This window comes from Cebus imitator, unplaced genomic scaffold (assembly GCF_001604975.1).
Source record: "Cebus imitator isolate Cc_AM_T3 unplaced genomic scaffold, Cebus_imitator-1.0 Scaffold507, whole genome shotgun sequence".
In the NCBI taxonomy this organism is placed as follows: Eukaryota; Metazoa; Chordata; class Mammalia; order Primates; family Cebidae; genus Cebus; species Cebus imitator.
Window position 1 is genome coordinate 464,259 of NW_016107822.1, and position 15,059 is coordinate 479,317.

At 33.7% G+C, this 15,059-nt stretch overlaps 1 protein-coding gene across 6 annotated transcripts in view; it reads left to right on the plus strand.

The window, feature by feature from the left end:
• Window positions 1-15,059, plus strand: part of NAV3 (neuron navigator 3) — a 618,166-nt gene that overhangs the window by 336,213 nt on the left and 266,894 nt on the right. For all 6 annotated transcript variants that reach the window (XM_017513855.1, XM_017513856.1, XM_017513857.1 and 3 more), the window contains exons 2-3: window positions 8,965-9,082; window positions 9,737-9,789. In XM_017513855.1, the coding sequence (XP_017369344.1) occupies window positions 8,965-9,082; window positions 9,737-9,789 (171 nt within the window). The remainder of the gene's footprint in view (window positions 1-8,964; window positions 9,083-9,736; window positions 9,790-15,059) is intronic.

Below are 15,059 nucleotides of genomic sequence, written 5' to 3' on the forward strand. Positions count from 1 at the left end.
GTGATCCACCCGCCTCGGCCTCCCAAAGTGCTGGGATTACAGGCTTGAGCCACTGCGCCCGGCCTGTTATCAATTTTTATCTTCTTAATCATGAAGAACAGTTTGAAAATTATTTCCTATAATTTTTTCTTATCTTATTTTTTGAAACTAATTTGAGATTTGACTTACTGAATCTATCCTCTAATATGACTATATTTTTCCATTATTGCTCATCTTTTTCAATTTTGATCTCTGTTCCAATAAACTTTCTCAATTTAAACTTCCAGTATTTTAACTTTAACAAGTCAATCATATTTGAATTTACAAACTTCTACTTAATCCTTAGATCTTCAAATACATATGTGTGTATTTGTGTGTGTGGGGATATAAGTGTGCTTACATGCATGTGTGTGTATATATCATTCTTTTTCAGCTGTATCCTCTGATGAATACAACCTCTCCTTTCTAGCCCAGGGTATTAATTTTAATTTCCCTTAAGTTCTCTCATGCTTCCGGCTTTTTGTATTTTAGTCTGGCTTCTTTTTAGCTGTCTATTTTGGTATCTACATTATATTTTAGAGAATTTTATCAAATATCTAGTAAACCTCAACTCTCTGTATCAAGAGTGAGACAATAAAAAGCTACTTGGAAGTCGTGTGTGTGTGTGTGTTTGTGTGTGTGTGTGTAGGCACATAATTGTTAATGCCTTTTATGATACATCACAGGCCCTCCTATAATGGTCAGCTGCTTGATTCACTGGGTATCATGAGTGTCAATATCTGTTGATCTTAGGGATGATCATTGTCGTCAAAGACAGATTTTTAAATCTTACAACGGGAATGAGGGTGGAGGCTTTGAAATCCTATATTCCTGAAAGAGAGGGTGCCGGAGAAGCAAAGTCAATTACTGGAGTCTCAACATAAGTATACATAATTTTATTTAATCCTTTTGTTTTCATTCCCATGCCTTTACCTTTTGTCTTCCTGATAACCCTAAGTCCAGATTTTCCCTAAAATACATCCTGGCTTTTGCTGGGATGATGAGTAGGCCGACCATAATATAACTCTTGAATTTGATTCATCCTACCTTCCGTTTGATCTGATGCTCACACTTTCTGAGCCATTCTGGGGTTCTGTGGGAAAATCTGTTTGCATTACTCTATCTCCCTCTGCAGGCTTCAGTGGGTTCAATCTTCCTTTTCTACTTTGCTACATGTATATCATTATTTCATGTGCTTTCTATATGTATATTGTGGTCATGAAAGATAGAATTTGAGTTAAGATTTTTTGTTCTTGCTGTCTTGTGGGCAATTTCTTAGTAAATACAGGGCAGAAAACTATTTATTTCACCATCTAGAACACAGAAGACTTGTAAGTCATCTCTCTTTACTTTCATGACTCTAAACTGTCCTTCATAGCTGCATTCAAGTTCAAGTTTAGTAATAGAAGCATGGAGGCAACTTTTACCTTCCCATATGAAAATAAACTTTCACCTAAAAATGTTGATAAAGCCTTCTTAGCTTTAGATATGATTTCTTTTTGCCCAACCCTTACCTGATTCCTGGCCTCTTCCTTATAGTCTTTCCATGTGCCCCTCCTCATGCTCTGGTCAAATAGAATTATTCAGAATTCTCTAAAATCATGAGGCTATTTCATAGCTCTGTTCCTTTGTAAATTTCATTTTTTCTGACTATTTTGCATAGAATGTGCTTTCCCCTTCTTTCTGCTTGTTGAATCTCACCCTTTTATGTATCATTTCTCAATCATCAGACCTTCTTCATAGTTGTATTTTTCTCTTTTTTTGCCATTTTTATTTAAATGAATTTTCTCTTAAAAATGGAATAAATTGGCTTCATAGGAGACTTTTTTTCTGAAGTTAAATGGGGGCTGTTTTGTGGTTTTTTAAGGAAGAAGTTAAATTACTTGATTAGATTTGCATTTTAAAGCAATCACTATCTGTAGTGTTTAGAATAATTTAATGCTGAGCCTGCCTGCAGTCAGAAACTGTTTCTAGGACTGTAAGAGCAATTGGGTGAGAGATGATGAGAAGCTACCCAGGGCAATGATAGTAGCAGTAGAAAAGTAGAAGGCTCAAGAGGTGTTAAGGAGATAAAATTAACAGCACTGGGTCAGAGATTGGATGAGAATTAAAGAAAAATGTTAAAGGAAATGATCAGACTTTTTGTTTACTTTATAACTGACTTGGCTTCATAGATCATCTACTGATCTTATGGGGTAGTTAACTCATTAATATTCACTTTTAAATCAAACTCCAAAGTTGAGATTTTTGAAAAAACTTCATACAGTGTCAGCTTTAACCTTGATGTTAAAATTGAGAACTACACAAACTGAGGTGAACTAACTAGTTGGTGAATGTATTATATATATTGTGATGATATTGACATTACCCAAACTTTTAAAGGATTCAGTTCATAATTATATCACATGAGCTATTGAAATTTCTAGAGGGCCAGCAGGAGTCATGAGATTGGACTCATTCACAGAACTCTTGGTCATATCAGTTCTGTAACAACAACTGAAGACCCAGTCTGTGATCAACTTTTCAAAATGACTAAAAATGGTATGTATTGTGTCTTAATCCCACGCTGTCATTTTGCAACCTTCTTTACCTGGTGTTGCCTACCATTTTTGAAATTTCGAGTCTTAAAACTGTGGCATATAAAACTATACCTTTGAAAATATATATAACTTCACCTTTTAAGCCTCTTTCTCTGCATAGTATGAGAAAATGTATTTCTCTCAATTCAAAGTAACATAATCACTGCTGGTTTAAAAGTCAGTCTTTGAGGACCAGGCTTATTCAGTTCCAGATTCTTCCTTTTCTTTCTGCAGTGATAAGCTGGGGTGGGTTGTTGATTGTGGTTACTTATTATCACGGAGCCGGGGTAACTCATCTTGCTCAATGACATTGGTACCCACCAAGACTGCTGTCTGATGAGTCCCCAAATGTAGAATGCCTGTCATTTTAACCTATCCTCACATCTTCTATGCCCTTTTTGCTTTTTTGTACCAGGTCTATGCATCCTTCCTGTCCTGATTTCAAGTGCTCTCTAGGATCACTTCTTTCTCCCAGAAAATTCCACGTGGCTCTTAGGGGATTAGAAAAAAATGTATGCTTTCCTATACTGTTGTGGTCAATGCTGTGCTGTGTGATTCCATTCTCAGGTCCAAATGCTACACTGAAACTCAGCCCAGAGAGGTAACCTCTTAGGCCTGTTACAGAACTCAATTTCCTTCCAATTCTCTTCCCTATACTAGTTTTTCTTTTTGTAGGAAAAACATTTGCCTCACTGGTCACTCTTTCCTAAGATAGATTACTGGTTTTACTTTATATGCTTACTCTTTTGCTGCTTTTTAAGATATAGAAGTTCAGTTATTGTTATAGAAATTCTTGGTCTTTAACACAATTTCTGTTATGGCTTAGAAGAACCTATTTAACTTTACAAAGACAGTAATTTGGACATACCAGGGAGCAGTGCTTATGGAAATGTAATGCTACTGCTTGAATGTTGAAGGAAAATAATAATGTTTTAAATAAGTACAGTGTTAAAATTAGCTCAGCTAATATTTTTAAATAGTATGATTATATTCATAATATTTTCTAAACAGATTAGTGGTTATTGTCTTTTTATTCAAATACAATTTTATCTTCAATGAAAAGGCAGTCTTTCTCTTGTCTCTTCTCCCCACATCTTCAATTATTTAGGATTTCTTAAAAATAAGTTACTTTATCCCATTGAAACACATACACCTCAATGTACTATGTGGAATAACAAAAATAGTCATAATCATTTTTATATAACTGAGTGCTAGGCTGTTTAAAAATGTAGGAACAACTTGCTGTAATAGACAAAGGAGGTGTGTAATACTGCCAGTAGTTAAAAAAAAAAATCATCACAAAACTTTAGGACTTCATGGAAAATCAGAGTAGATCTTCTTCTGATGTTGCTTCTTTGTAGCAGTTACCACAGAAAAGCAATATGGTGTCATATACATTGCCTTCTATTTCATCTTCGTATTTATAACGGAACATGAGCACTGTGAAAGAAATATCACAGAGGCAAATGATGAAGCTATGAAGTCATTACAACTTCCAGCAATTTTCCTTAGTTAGGTAAACTATATTTGGATGAATATCTAAGATTTAAGAGTTTAACAATAATGGTTCATAATATTAATCAACTCATAGTTAATGGAAATATATTTCACATTAAAGCCGTGAGCTACAAATAATAATATTTAACATGTAGCAAATATATATTTTAAGTGAAAGGCCATATTCCAAAGTATGAATTTATTAAAGCCTCACAATAATTCCATCAGTTGAGGTATTAGTCTGTTCTCACATGGCTATAAAGACATACCTAAGACTGGGTAATTTATAAGGAAAAGAGATTGAATTGACTCACAGTTCTGCAGGCTGTATAGGTAGCATGGCCAGGAAGGCCTTAGGAAACTTACAGTCATGGTGGAAGGTGAAGGAGAAGCAAGCTCATCTTAGGTGGTGGGAGCCGGAGGAAGAGAGAGAGCCAAGGGGAATGTGCTACACACTTTCAAAAAACCAGATCTCATGAGAACTCTATAAGAACAGCAAGGGGGAAATCTGTCCCCATCATTCAGTTACCTCCCACCAGGCTCCTCATCCAATACTGGGAGTTACAATTCAACAAGAGATTTTGGTGGGGACACAAAGCCAAACCATCTCAGTAGGTTATAATGTTATTGCCATTTTACAGACAAGAATACTGTGGAACTTAGAGAAAATAAATGTTCAGTCAAAGTCTGCATGAACATTAAGTGGCAGAGCAGACATTCCAACAATGTGAATTGTTCCTCAAAGAATATGTACTATTGCATAATAGGCCCTAGAGTTCAGACTGATAAATGTAAAATATACCATGATACCTTTAATTTTCATCATTTTTGATTATGATAAGTGAATGATTATACATACAATTGTACTAGAATTTCTAAGTAGTCCTCTTGTAAATGCAGTCTCACTAATCCTTCTGAATTTCTTAGGATTAAGTGATTAGATGGGATGATATGTATATTCATAACATTAAAGTTCATCAAAACAGTTGAAGACTGGCTTCAAATATTTAGAGATAAATCATATTTGAAGCTGTAGCCAGAACGTTCATGATTAAAATCCTCAATGAGTCTCTTACAAAAATTACTAAACACTGAATTATGATTAGTTTGATATTGTTCCCAATTATACCAATTTCTTCACCAAAAACACTATAATTAATTCATAGCATAATCCTGCAAAATACATTACTGCACATTTTGTAACTCATTCAGCTGAAGCTAAGAGGTTAAATACTGTGATTATTATTTTTGTGATAATGAACCAAGGGCAATTTTGGAGTTCAAATCCAATTTCAGGACCTGATTTCACCATCCTGTTGTATTTATTTGAAGAACACATTCTAATGACAGTTGACAAGGTTGTTTATATTCTCTCTAATTAGAACATTACAGTAAATTTATTGATGAGTTTTAAACACATCTATATACCATGTGTCCTTTGCTTGAAGTCTCCTTAAAGACACTATTTATTTTTCCACCTTTTTATTCAGCTTACAAATATGCAATTTTGAAAGAGATAAATATGTTTGTATATAACATTTTAAAATATATTTACATGTTGCTTTGTAATTTTTGAAATATTTCACCATCTAGATTATATTTTTTTGGAAGGCACTGGTTTCCTCTTGTCATTTCCTTGGAGGATCTCAAGTCAAGTATCTTTTACATATGGAAGCCACAGCTGTTTAATAGAAGGATTAAATAAAGTGTACAGGAATTATTTTTAAGGTGGAACATTTACTTGAAATTTCTTTATATAGTAATTGCTCTCACTGATTGCAGCTAAAGTGAGAACTGTGGCCTGAGGAAAGTTTCAGATATTAGAGATGCTGGACATATGAAAGCCCTTAAGCTTGGGATTCCTCTGAAAGAAGTACTGGACCAAATACAAAATGTGAGCTAAAACATAGGCATTACCAACAAGGTCTCTTGAAGCCAATTAGCTGGCCTCCCATTTGTTTTCTCACCTAAGTCCCAAGAGGAATTTGGATAAAGTCTAAGGAACTGTTGATATGCATTTGGAGAGTGAAAATATTCTTATTTTTACTTTTGGTACATATCATTGTTTTTATTTAAATAAGTATTTGTGTATAATTAATGGCATCCTAAAACAAAACCAGTGCAACACAATTTGATAGAAGTGGTGTCACAATAGAGATATTACAGGCCTAGAGGAGACTACGACAGCCTTAATCTTTTACTTTGATTTCCCCGAGTTCGGATGGTAGACAGATTCATGACACCTGTGAATTAGAAGGCAGGCAGAGTTAGTGATAGGAGTAGTGTCAGAAGCAGTAAGTACAATATCTTTAGTCTTCTGATGCTAGCTCTCTCAATTTTCTTAACCTTATGAAATTATACATTTAACAAGTATTTGTTAGAAAGGTATAACAGCAAAATAAAACTGATGCCATGTGATGATAATAATAGCAAGCATTTTTTTTTTATGACTATCTTTGTGACTATCTTATTTAGTCCTGGCACAATCCTATAACGTAAGTGTTATCACTATCCTTGTTTTACAACAAGAGGTTTTTGTGTTTTTTTTTACAAGAGGAATCTGAAGGTTAAGTAACTTGTAACAGGGTCCCACTGGTAATAAGTGGTCTGGAGTCAGATCTGTCTGACTCCAGAACTCATTATCTTCACCCTTGTGAATCCTTTTCCAACCCATGGCCCTACTCTTTGTCTATGGTCATATCAGCACAGCTCAAGTCTGACTCAAACTGAAGTTTCTACTAGAAGGCTATAAACAATTCTGTCATTTAAATGATGTGTAAAGAAGGGGAGTGTGCTCAAATGTTTTAAATTCTAAGCAGTATAAAACCCTTACCAAAAAAATGTATGATCATACAAATATAATAAAATCTTAATTTAGAAAAATTAGCACCAAATAAAAGCGTCTCCCTAAAAATCATGCGTTTGTGTGCTAATTCAGGAGATAGTTATGCAAGTAATTGTTCTTACCCTTCAATATCTTCAACATGGAGATCATGGATATTAATAAAAGAAGTTGCAATTTCACTGTCACATATATTTTTCTTATGCAACTGGATGCCTCGAATTGTTTACATCTTTCAGGAAACTTAATCATCACCAGATATGTATTAGTCTTCTGATGCCCATAGGACTACTTTGTATTTTCTGATAGAAAGGAATACTTTTTCTTCTGTGTTGTAATTTTGTGATATTTGGACCCAAGATCCATTTAAAATGCTTAGCAGTCCCATGTCTAGGTTTTTGCCATATAACAATACTAGTATATGCATTCAGAAAGATACACGTATCAGGGTGTCTCTTACAACATTAGATGCAATAGAAACATATTTAATCAAGTTAAATATCAATGGAAGATTGATATTATGTATAATATTTAAAATAATGAGATAAATAAATATAAATGAAATGGCTCCTTAGAAAAGCTGTTAAAATATTGTTACATAAAAATCTGAAACTGCAAAATAATATGTAAAATTTGAGACAGAATTGTTTAAAAATGTCATCTCGTGTTTGTGTGACAGTGTGTGTGTGTGTGTGCATGTGTTATGTGGTATAGCGTGAAGTGGGGTATAGGTACATCAATTCAAGAACTCTTCATACCAAATTCAAAAATGGACAGGGTTGGAAGTTGGGGGAGACTTTCACCTTTTAGTTTCTATATTTCTGATTTATTATTACTTTTTAAAATGTGAATTTGCTTGTTAGAAATGTTTAAAACGTTTTTAATAATGTGCTTGGCATTCAGTGTTGATGACAATAAAATGCAACTTATCTTCTTAGCCTAATATTCCCTAATTTTAGACATTCTGCCTCCACTGTAGATTTTACAGCTGTGTCCTAGCTTTCTTTGCCTCTCTACTTTTCCGTATGTCATACCCTCTGCAAGGAAGGTCCTTCTTCTAATTTCTCATGCTCAGGTTCTATTTTATTCCCAGTTCTAATTCCAGTGCTTCTAATGATACTTTTTACAAGCATATTTTTTATGTTCCTTCTATTCTCATTTCAAATATTCATTTTTTGTTACATCACATCATCAGCTGCCTTGTAATAAATCCACTACTATATCCATATGTACCACCCATGAAGCTGAAATCTTCACGCTTATTTTTCCCTTGCAATTACATTAGTAAGTATTCTACTGAAAAAATTAATGTTTTATTTTTGTAAAATTTTTGTGTAGTTTCAGCTTTTCTGTATATCATTATCTTCTGTTGAAAAGACACCTGTATTCTATGTCAAATTGTCAATTTTGTGCCTTACAATGCACTTCTGAGTTCTACATCATAATTTCTATGTAATAACTCCATTTACTGCCTCTGTTTAAGAGGCTTAAATGGAAGATGACAATCCAAATAAAAAATCTTAGACAGGAAAGTATTTGCAATTATTTCATAAAATGATGCCAAAACTTTGTTACATACAGTATCTCACATGACAAATTCAATAGTCTTCTCAGAGAAACACAAATTTTTATAGTCAAGTTTCTATGTAATTCAGTCCAGGTGGCTTTTTAAAAAATATGAACAGGCAGAATTGTTTTCAAAATAACAGAAACAAGAAAGAGAGAGAAAACCTAAACTGATTTGCAATGGGAATTTCCTCAGTAGTCATTCAGGAGGGAAGTTTTGCTTTGTCACAAGTGACTAGCCCTTAATTTTGAGAGTGAATCATCCCCTTTGAAATGAGAGATAAGTTAGGAAAAGAGCTGTTTAAAAATTACTTTACAACTATTTCCTTTAGAGCTATGACTTCTTAAACTGGAATGTGATCCAGAATAGCTTCCCTTTGAATCCAGCATTTGTCTTCAGCATTTTTATTGTCTCTCTTTTCCCTCACCCCATCTCACTTCTTCCTTCACTCTGTTCAACAGATTTACACTGACTGGGCCAACCACTACCTGGCAAAATCGGGCCACAAGCGGCTGATCAAGGACTTGCAACAGGACATTGCAGATGGAGTACTCCTAGCAGAAATCATCCAGATTATTGGTAAGACCTGTCTTCTGAAAGAAAGCATGAAACTCTCTGCTCCCATCTCTTTGGTAAAGCACAATTTAAGTTGAATGTTTTACTGAACTGGTCCATGTGTGTCTGAGATTCATGTAGCTCTCCCCTGATTTAATTAAAATGTTGATGTGAGGATGTTTGAAAAAGGCAGTTTGGCCGTACTTTTAAATAACTAGAACTGTACCTATATATACATAAACCTGCTAACCTTTATTGAATCATTTGAATTGAACTGTCAGAAATGAATGCTTCATTAAACCATGTGTCTCCCATGTGCGCATTTCATTAGCTGGAGCAATTCATACACGCTGAGATGCCTTGAAACTGTATCCTGATCCAGCAGGGACAATTTTGAAAGGTTTCACGTCAGCAGTCATTTGGCACAGGCTAAAGAATTAGCAGCAACTTCCTTCTCCCCCTTTTTTTTTTTTTTTTTTTTTTTTTGCTGGATTTGTGCATATAGAATTGGTGGCTGTTAACAAGTGTGTCTTCTTGTACACAGCCTGGAAGACAGAATATATGTAGGAGGAGCATTTTTGCTTGGTATTTTTTTCCTGTTTTTGTGTGTGTGTTTCACTTCATTGCTTAAGCATGTCATTCTTTTTTTCTCTCTTTTATTTTATCTCTTGGATTTAGCAAATGAAAAAGTTGAAGATATCAATGGATGTCCTAGAAGTCAGTCTCAGATGGTAAGAATCATATTTATTCTCAATATGTAATGCTGATCTCCACTTCCAGAATTAATTATATTTGTAAATGGATATTATTTTTTCTGCATGTCTTCCTTCTTTTCTAAAAAACCATTTGATCCCATTCTCTCATATGTATTTGTGTGGGTTCACTTTATACACATCAGTATCATTAAGTGACTCCTATATACACATGACATATTTCCAGATGTTTTATTAGATGCTTCACTTTTTTTTGTTTTGCTGTTCTATACAATTTAATTTAATATGGGTCTTAATGGTAGTAAATTTCATTTATACTTTTAAGTGAATTATTTTTGTCTGAACAGCTGGCTTAAAGAACAGGCCTTGTGATATGCATTTTAAATATATATAAATAGTATTTCCTTTGTCCATAACAAAGTCCACTGCAAACACATGGACTCTTCAACACTTCTGGAAATAGTTCTCAAGGCATGCTGCTGTAAGTTTGCTAAGCAGTGACCGATTTTGAGATATGATTCACAATCTCTTCCAGAAAGCCTTCAATCTGGAAATCTGCCTCTCCCCCACCTATCTCTTATCTTTATCAACTAATAAAACTTAAAGTTTTATAATAAAATCAAAGAATAATCAACTATGAGATAAAAACCTGTTTCTTAATTAAAAGCCACACTTAGTTTTATAGGAAAACATGAAATATAAAATGCCATAACTAAAGTTACATCAAGCAGATATAATCAGGAATGACAGCCAAAATCCGCAAGAGAAAGCTTTCTCCAAAACTCTTCAGCACAGAATGGGCATTTTAAATGAACTTAGTGAGTTCTTAGTGTCAGACTTGTAAGAATGAAAACACCTATTAACTTTTAAAATCTGCTGACCTGCTTTACTTAATGTCGAAAAACTGAAATCCAAAATAATAAACAGAATTTATTTTTAAATAGTGATTAACTGTCATGTCAGTTTTTCAAATAATTACTTCCAGGACCTATTATAATGTCATGAACTCTGTGTATGGGGTTGCAAAAAAAAAAAAATCACTATAAAAGAAAGGATTTCTATACAATCGTTCAATTTTAAGAAAATTTCCTGATCTAATTACTCTGGGGTCAAACATGACTCTGTGGGAATTAATTACAGTTGTTTTCTGAAGTTTTACTGAGAACAAGCCAAATTGTAATACATTTACACCCTGCTACAGTAATAAGCCGTGTGATGTTGATAAAAATATGTAACTTCTTTGAACCTCAGCTTTCTTATCTGTAAAATGAAAATTAATTAGAATGTAACAAGATATGTAAATGAACATTATTTATTAAACCACTAAAATGCAATGCAGAATAGTATTGCTGCAAACTTTGTAAAGGACACATGCATGGATTAACACCTATTAAAAGATATTCAAGGCTTTCAGTTAAAAAGCATAACAGTCCCCCGAAGCCATAATTACGTTTCTTAAAAACTCAACATGATTGCTTTTGCTTTCATTATTTTTACCATGAGGAAGTGATGAATAATATAAAACATTTTAGGTCTAGAAACTCTCACCTACTTGGCTATCATTCCAATTTGATTCTGGAATTACAAAGAATTCAATCAACAGGCGAGCTTATACTCAGTGATGGAAAAAAAAATTGCGAAGCTCATAACAATGGTTAATAGAGATGCTGTTTTTACCTGCTGATCTGAAACAGCTGTACCTAGAGATTCTACAAATGTGTGAAAAGATTCTCTTGAGTTTCAGACTCTGTTTTTTTTTGTTGTTGTTGTTGCTTCTTATTTTTATTAACTGGAAAATATCATGATACAGCTATTATGCATGATATGTTGATATTTCCACTTCTGATAAAACAAAATAGAAAGACCAAAGTCTGAGGAATGCAAATGCTATAAAAAAGGTAGTTTATCCAGCCAAAAAGTATTAGTTGAAATCATGTTGAATATTGACTAAGAATGACTTAGATCCTCATTTCTTTAAGATGTGGTTGAATTTTGAATCTGAAATTGGCATGCCCTCGATGTGTTGATTCAGAAGACTACATATGAAATAAACGTAACTTTTTTGGTTGACTTATTTTTGCCTCTGTTCTTAAGAATTTGCATAAGCAATGTTAGTGAATACAAGTTCCAGACTTTAACTGGGACAAGAAAGTAAAGGAAAAATGATTATCAAAGCGTGACTAGGCTTATGAATTTCATGTATCTATTCCAAACAGGATGTGGCCTGTTCCTTGATTGCATAACACTGGGAGGTGCCACATTAGTAACAGTGAGTGGCATACTTGCTCATAGTACTTCTTTGGCCACCTCTCTTTGTATAACTGATCTTCTGTGGCCTTTGGTTGCTGTTGGTGCTTAATAACAAAAGATAAAATAAAATTAGGTCTGCTACTATTTTTGATCACAAATCATTTTAATTTAAAATTTAAACTTGCTAACCTTTATGGAATTATTTTAAGCCTTTAAGAATAGAGGATGCCTTTCGTGGTGTGAATCTACATTGTACTGATACATTTCCATAGTAGCCAGATAATTCACATGTAATCAATATTTACTGAGCACTCAAAGTACAAGGTATAATAACATTTGAATAAACTACACTTGAGAATTGGAGGAGCAAATGTTTAGATAAATAACAGCAACAGTTACGTAGGCAAGAACAAAAAGGATTGAGAATGGAGTAAGTTTGGTACATTCCACAAACAGTTAGAAGACCACTGTGGATTAAGCACAAGGAGAGTTGTTTGAAGGGAACAAGGAAGCCTGATAGTGTAGGGCCCAAGTAAGAAGTTGGTGTGGTATTCCAACTCAGTCGGGGAGCCTTTGGAAGACTTTTAAAGCTGTGGTATGATCCAATATAAATATTTTAAAAGATTACCCATTTTATGGGGATTATAAAGTAAGTAACTGTTGGTGTCTCATTGAATTTGGGTGATGGACAGTAAGTGCAGGGAGCTTAAAATGACCCCAGTATTTTAGCCTGCATGGGTAAGTGATTACCATTAAACAAAATAATTATTATAGAAGCAGAAAAAGTGGCTTAAAAAGGTGGAGGGGGGTAGGTGGTGAATTTGTATTTTAACATGTAGAGCTTAATGTATCTATTCAAACATCAATTTGGAGGTAACTTTAGGCTATTAGACTTGTGTTTCTGAAGGTCAGAAAAGAGTGTTGGTTAGAATATACTGAGAGAATAGGTAATAGTTGAAGCCATGGACAAAAATGGAATCTTACAGGAGGTCTGCATAAAGTCACAGTAGAAGAAAGCTGAGGTTTTTCACTCTAGGAAATATAAATATTGATATAATAGAGGTGTAGGAGTCAGGAAAGGGAAAGAGTGTTGAGCCAGTGAAACTATGGTTGAGGAACAGAATCAGAGAGGTGGACTGCTAATCCTTAGAGTAGATGCAGTAGTTCAAGTTATAATACTTGGACTACTCGAGCAAGTTAGGGCAAAGTAAGATGTGCAGAATGTGTCACGTGCTGTCAAATGTTGTGTAGCTGAATAGCTGGTGTACTGGAATGACATATTTATTTCTGGTAATTGGATAAGCATTGATTACCTGTATATGAACATCTTCTGTAGAGTGATAGTGTGTTAAGAAGTAGCTGAGAAGTGCTGATATCCGTTGAGTCATGAATAAACTTTCTAAGAGTGTCCTGTTAAGTCAGTCTTAGAGAAGAAAAAATAAATAGCTTGAGAAGAAGAGTTGAGGAGGGTTTTTGCAAGGGAGGAAGTAGACACAGAAGGAGGAAGCAGTAGAGGGAGAGGAAAGGGTCCAGGGGAATGAAGTGGTAAGTGACTATACCAATTCCTAAAGGAAGTAGAAGAGGAGGAAATTTTGGTCTGTGTGGAAGATTTGATATTAGAAAATAATGGGGATACATTTGCTTCTGTATCATGTCATAAAAGGTTATGACTGGGTCAAGATACAGAGACTTGAAAAAAGTATATATGTAACATTTGTATAAACAGAAATCTCTATATAGTAGCTATCACTGAAAGGTTATGGCTGGCACAGGGAAAAAACACATAAGTAGAGGCAAGTTACTTATAGAATTATATTTCTGTGGGGTATAATGCACTATATTATTCTGTTTTTACAACTTACATAAGTGTTATATATATTATTTTGTGTATATCAAATATACTAAATAATTTCAAAGTAGAAAAGAAAGTATATTAAATAGAAATTAGAGGAATTCAAATTAATATAACGACTTCAGAATTTTAGATAATATTAACATGCTTTCTTTTTATGTGATTCTCTAATGGTTACCTTATAATAAAGAAAAGTTCAACATATATATTTGTGCGTGTGCCTTATAAAGAAAATTCAACTCTCTCTCTATATATAATATGTGTATATGTGTGTGCATATATATATATATATATATATATATAAAATATGTGTTTATATAATCCCAACAATAATTCTTTTGAATAACACAGTCCAAAGAGCACATATTTAAGAAAAATATGAATTCGTGCTTTTAGCAGTTTATTAGTATAATTATTGAGATATTGTGATTCATCTTTATCCTAAATTTCAAAGTCATGATTATTTTTCTTTAATGAGCTTGAGACTAAACTGGTCCTGGAAAACAGAACTTAGTTTGTTGGAGCTTAGTCAACACTAAATTTAACTTCATCCAAAGATGAAGTTACTCATGTGAATGGCACCTGTTGAGTAATTCCTAGGTGGGTGGTATCAGGATTGAAAATATATACTGCATGTCCCAACTTTGGTGAGCTTACATGAGGAGATAAATTAGTAAACTATAAATACCAGGAATGTCCCAAATGCCCAGCAAATTAAAAATAGCAAAACAAAAAATGCCTAACATTTATTTGAAACGCAGAGACACAAGTGCAAGGTTCTTAGACAAAAATGTTAGACATGTCGGGTAAAAGTTGTTTCAAAGACAGTTTTTTAAAATTTTAAAATAGACCATTATATTTAAGGATCTTCACAAATGCACAGAGGAATGAGGACATCTGATTATGTGAAATAGTTGCAAACCAAGTATTAGGCTATGTAAGACAGCTAAGAATCTGACAAACATGGTTCACAGCTTGTCCTTCCTCTTTCTTGGCTCTATTTTACCATAATAGCTCAATTGTTTTCCAGTCACAACCTTCAATCTAAGTTTTTAGTATAACGTATATGTTGTTTACAATTTGCTGATATGAACATTTTTGGCCTCTTATTCCTTTTTAATTCCTAGTAGCTGGAAAATTAGATTTAAGTTTTTCCTTTTTAATTCCAACTCCTTTTTAATTCCTA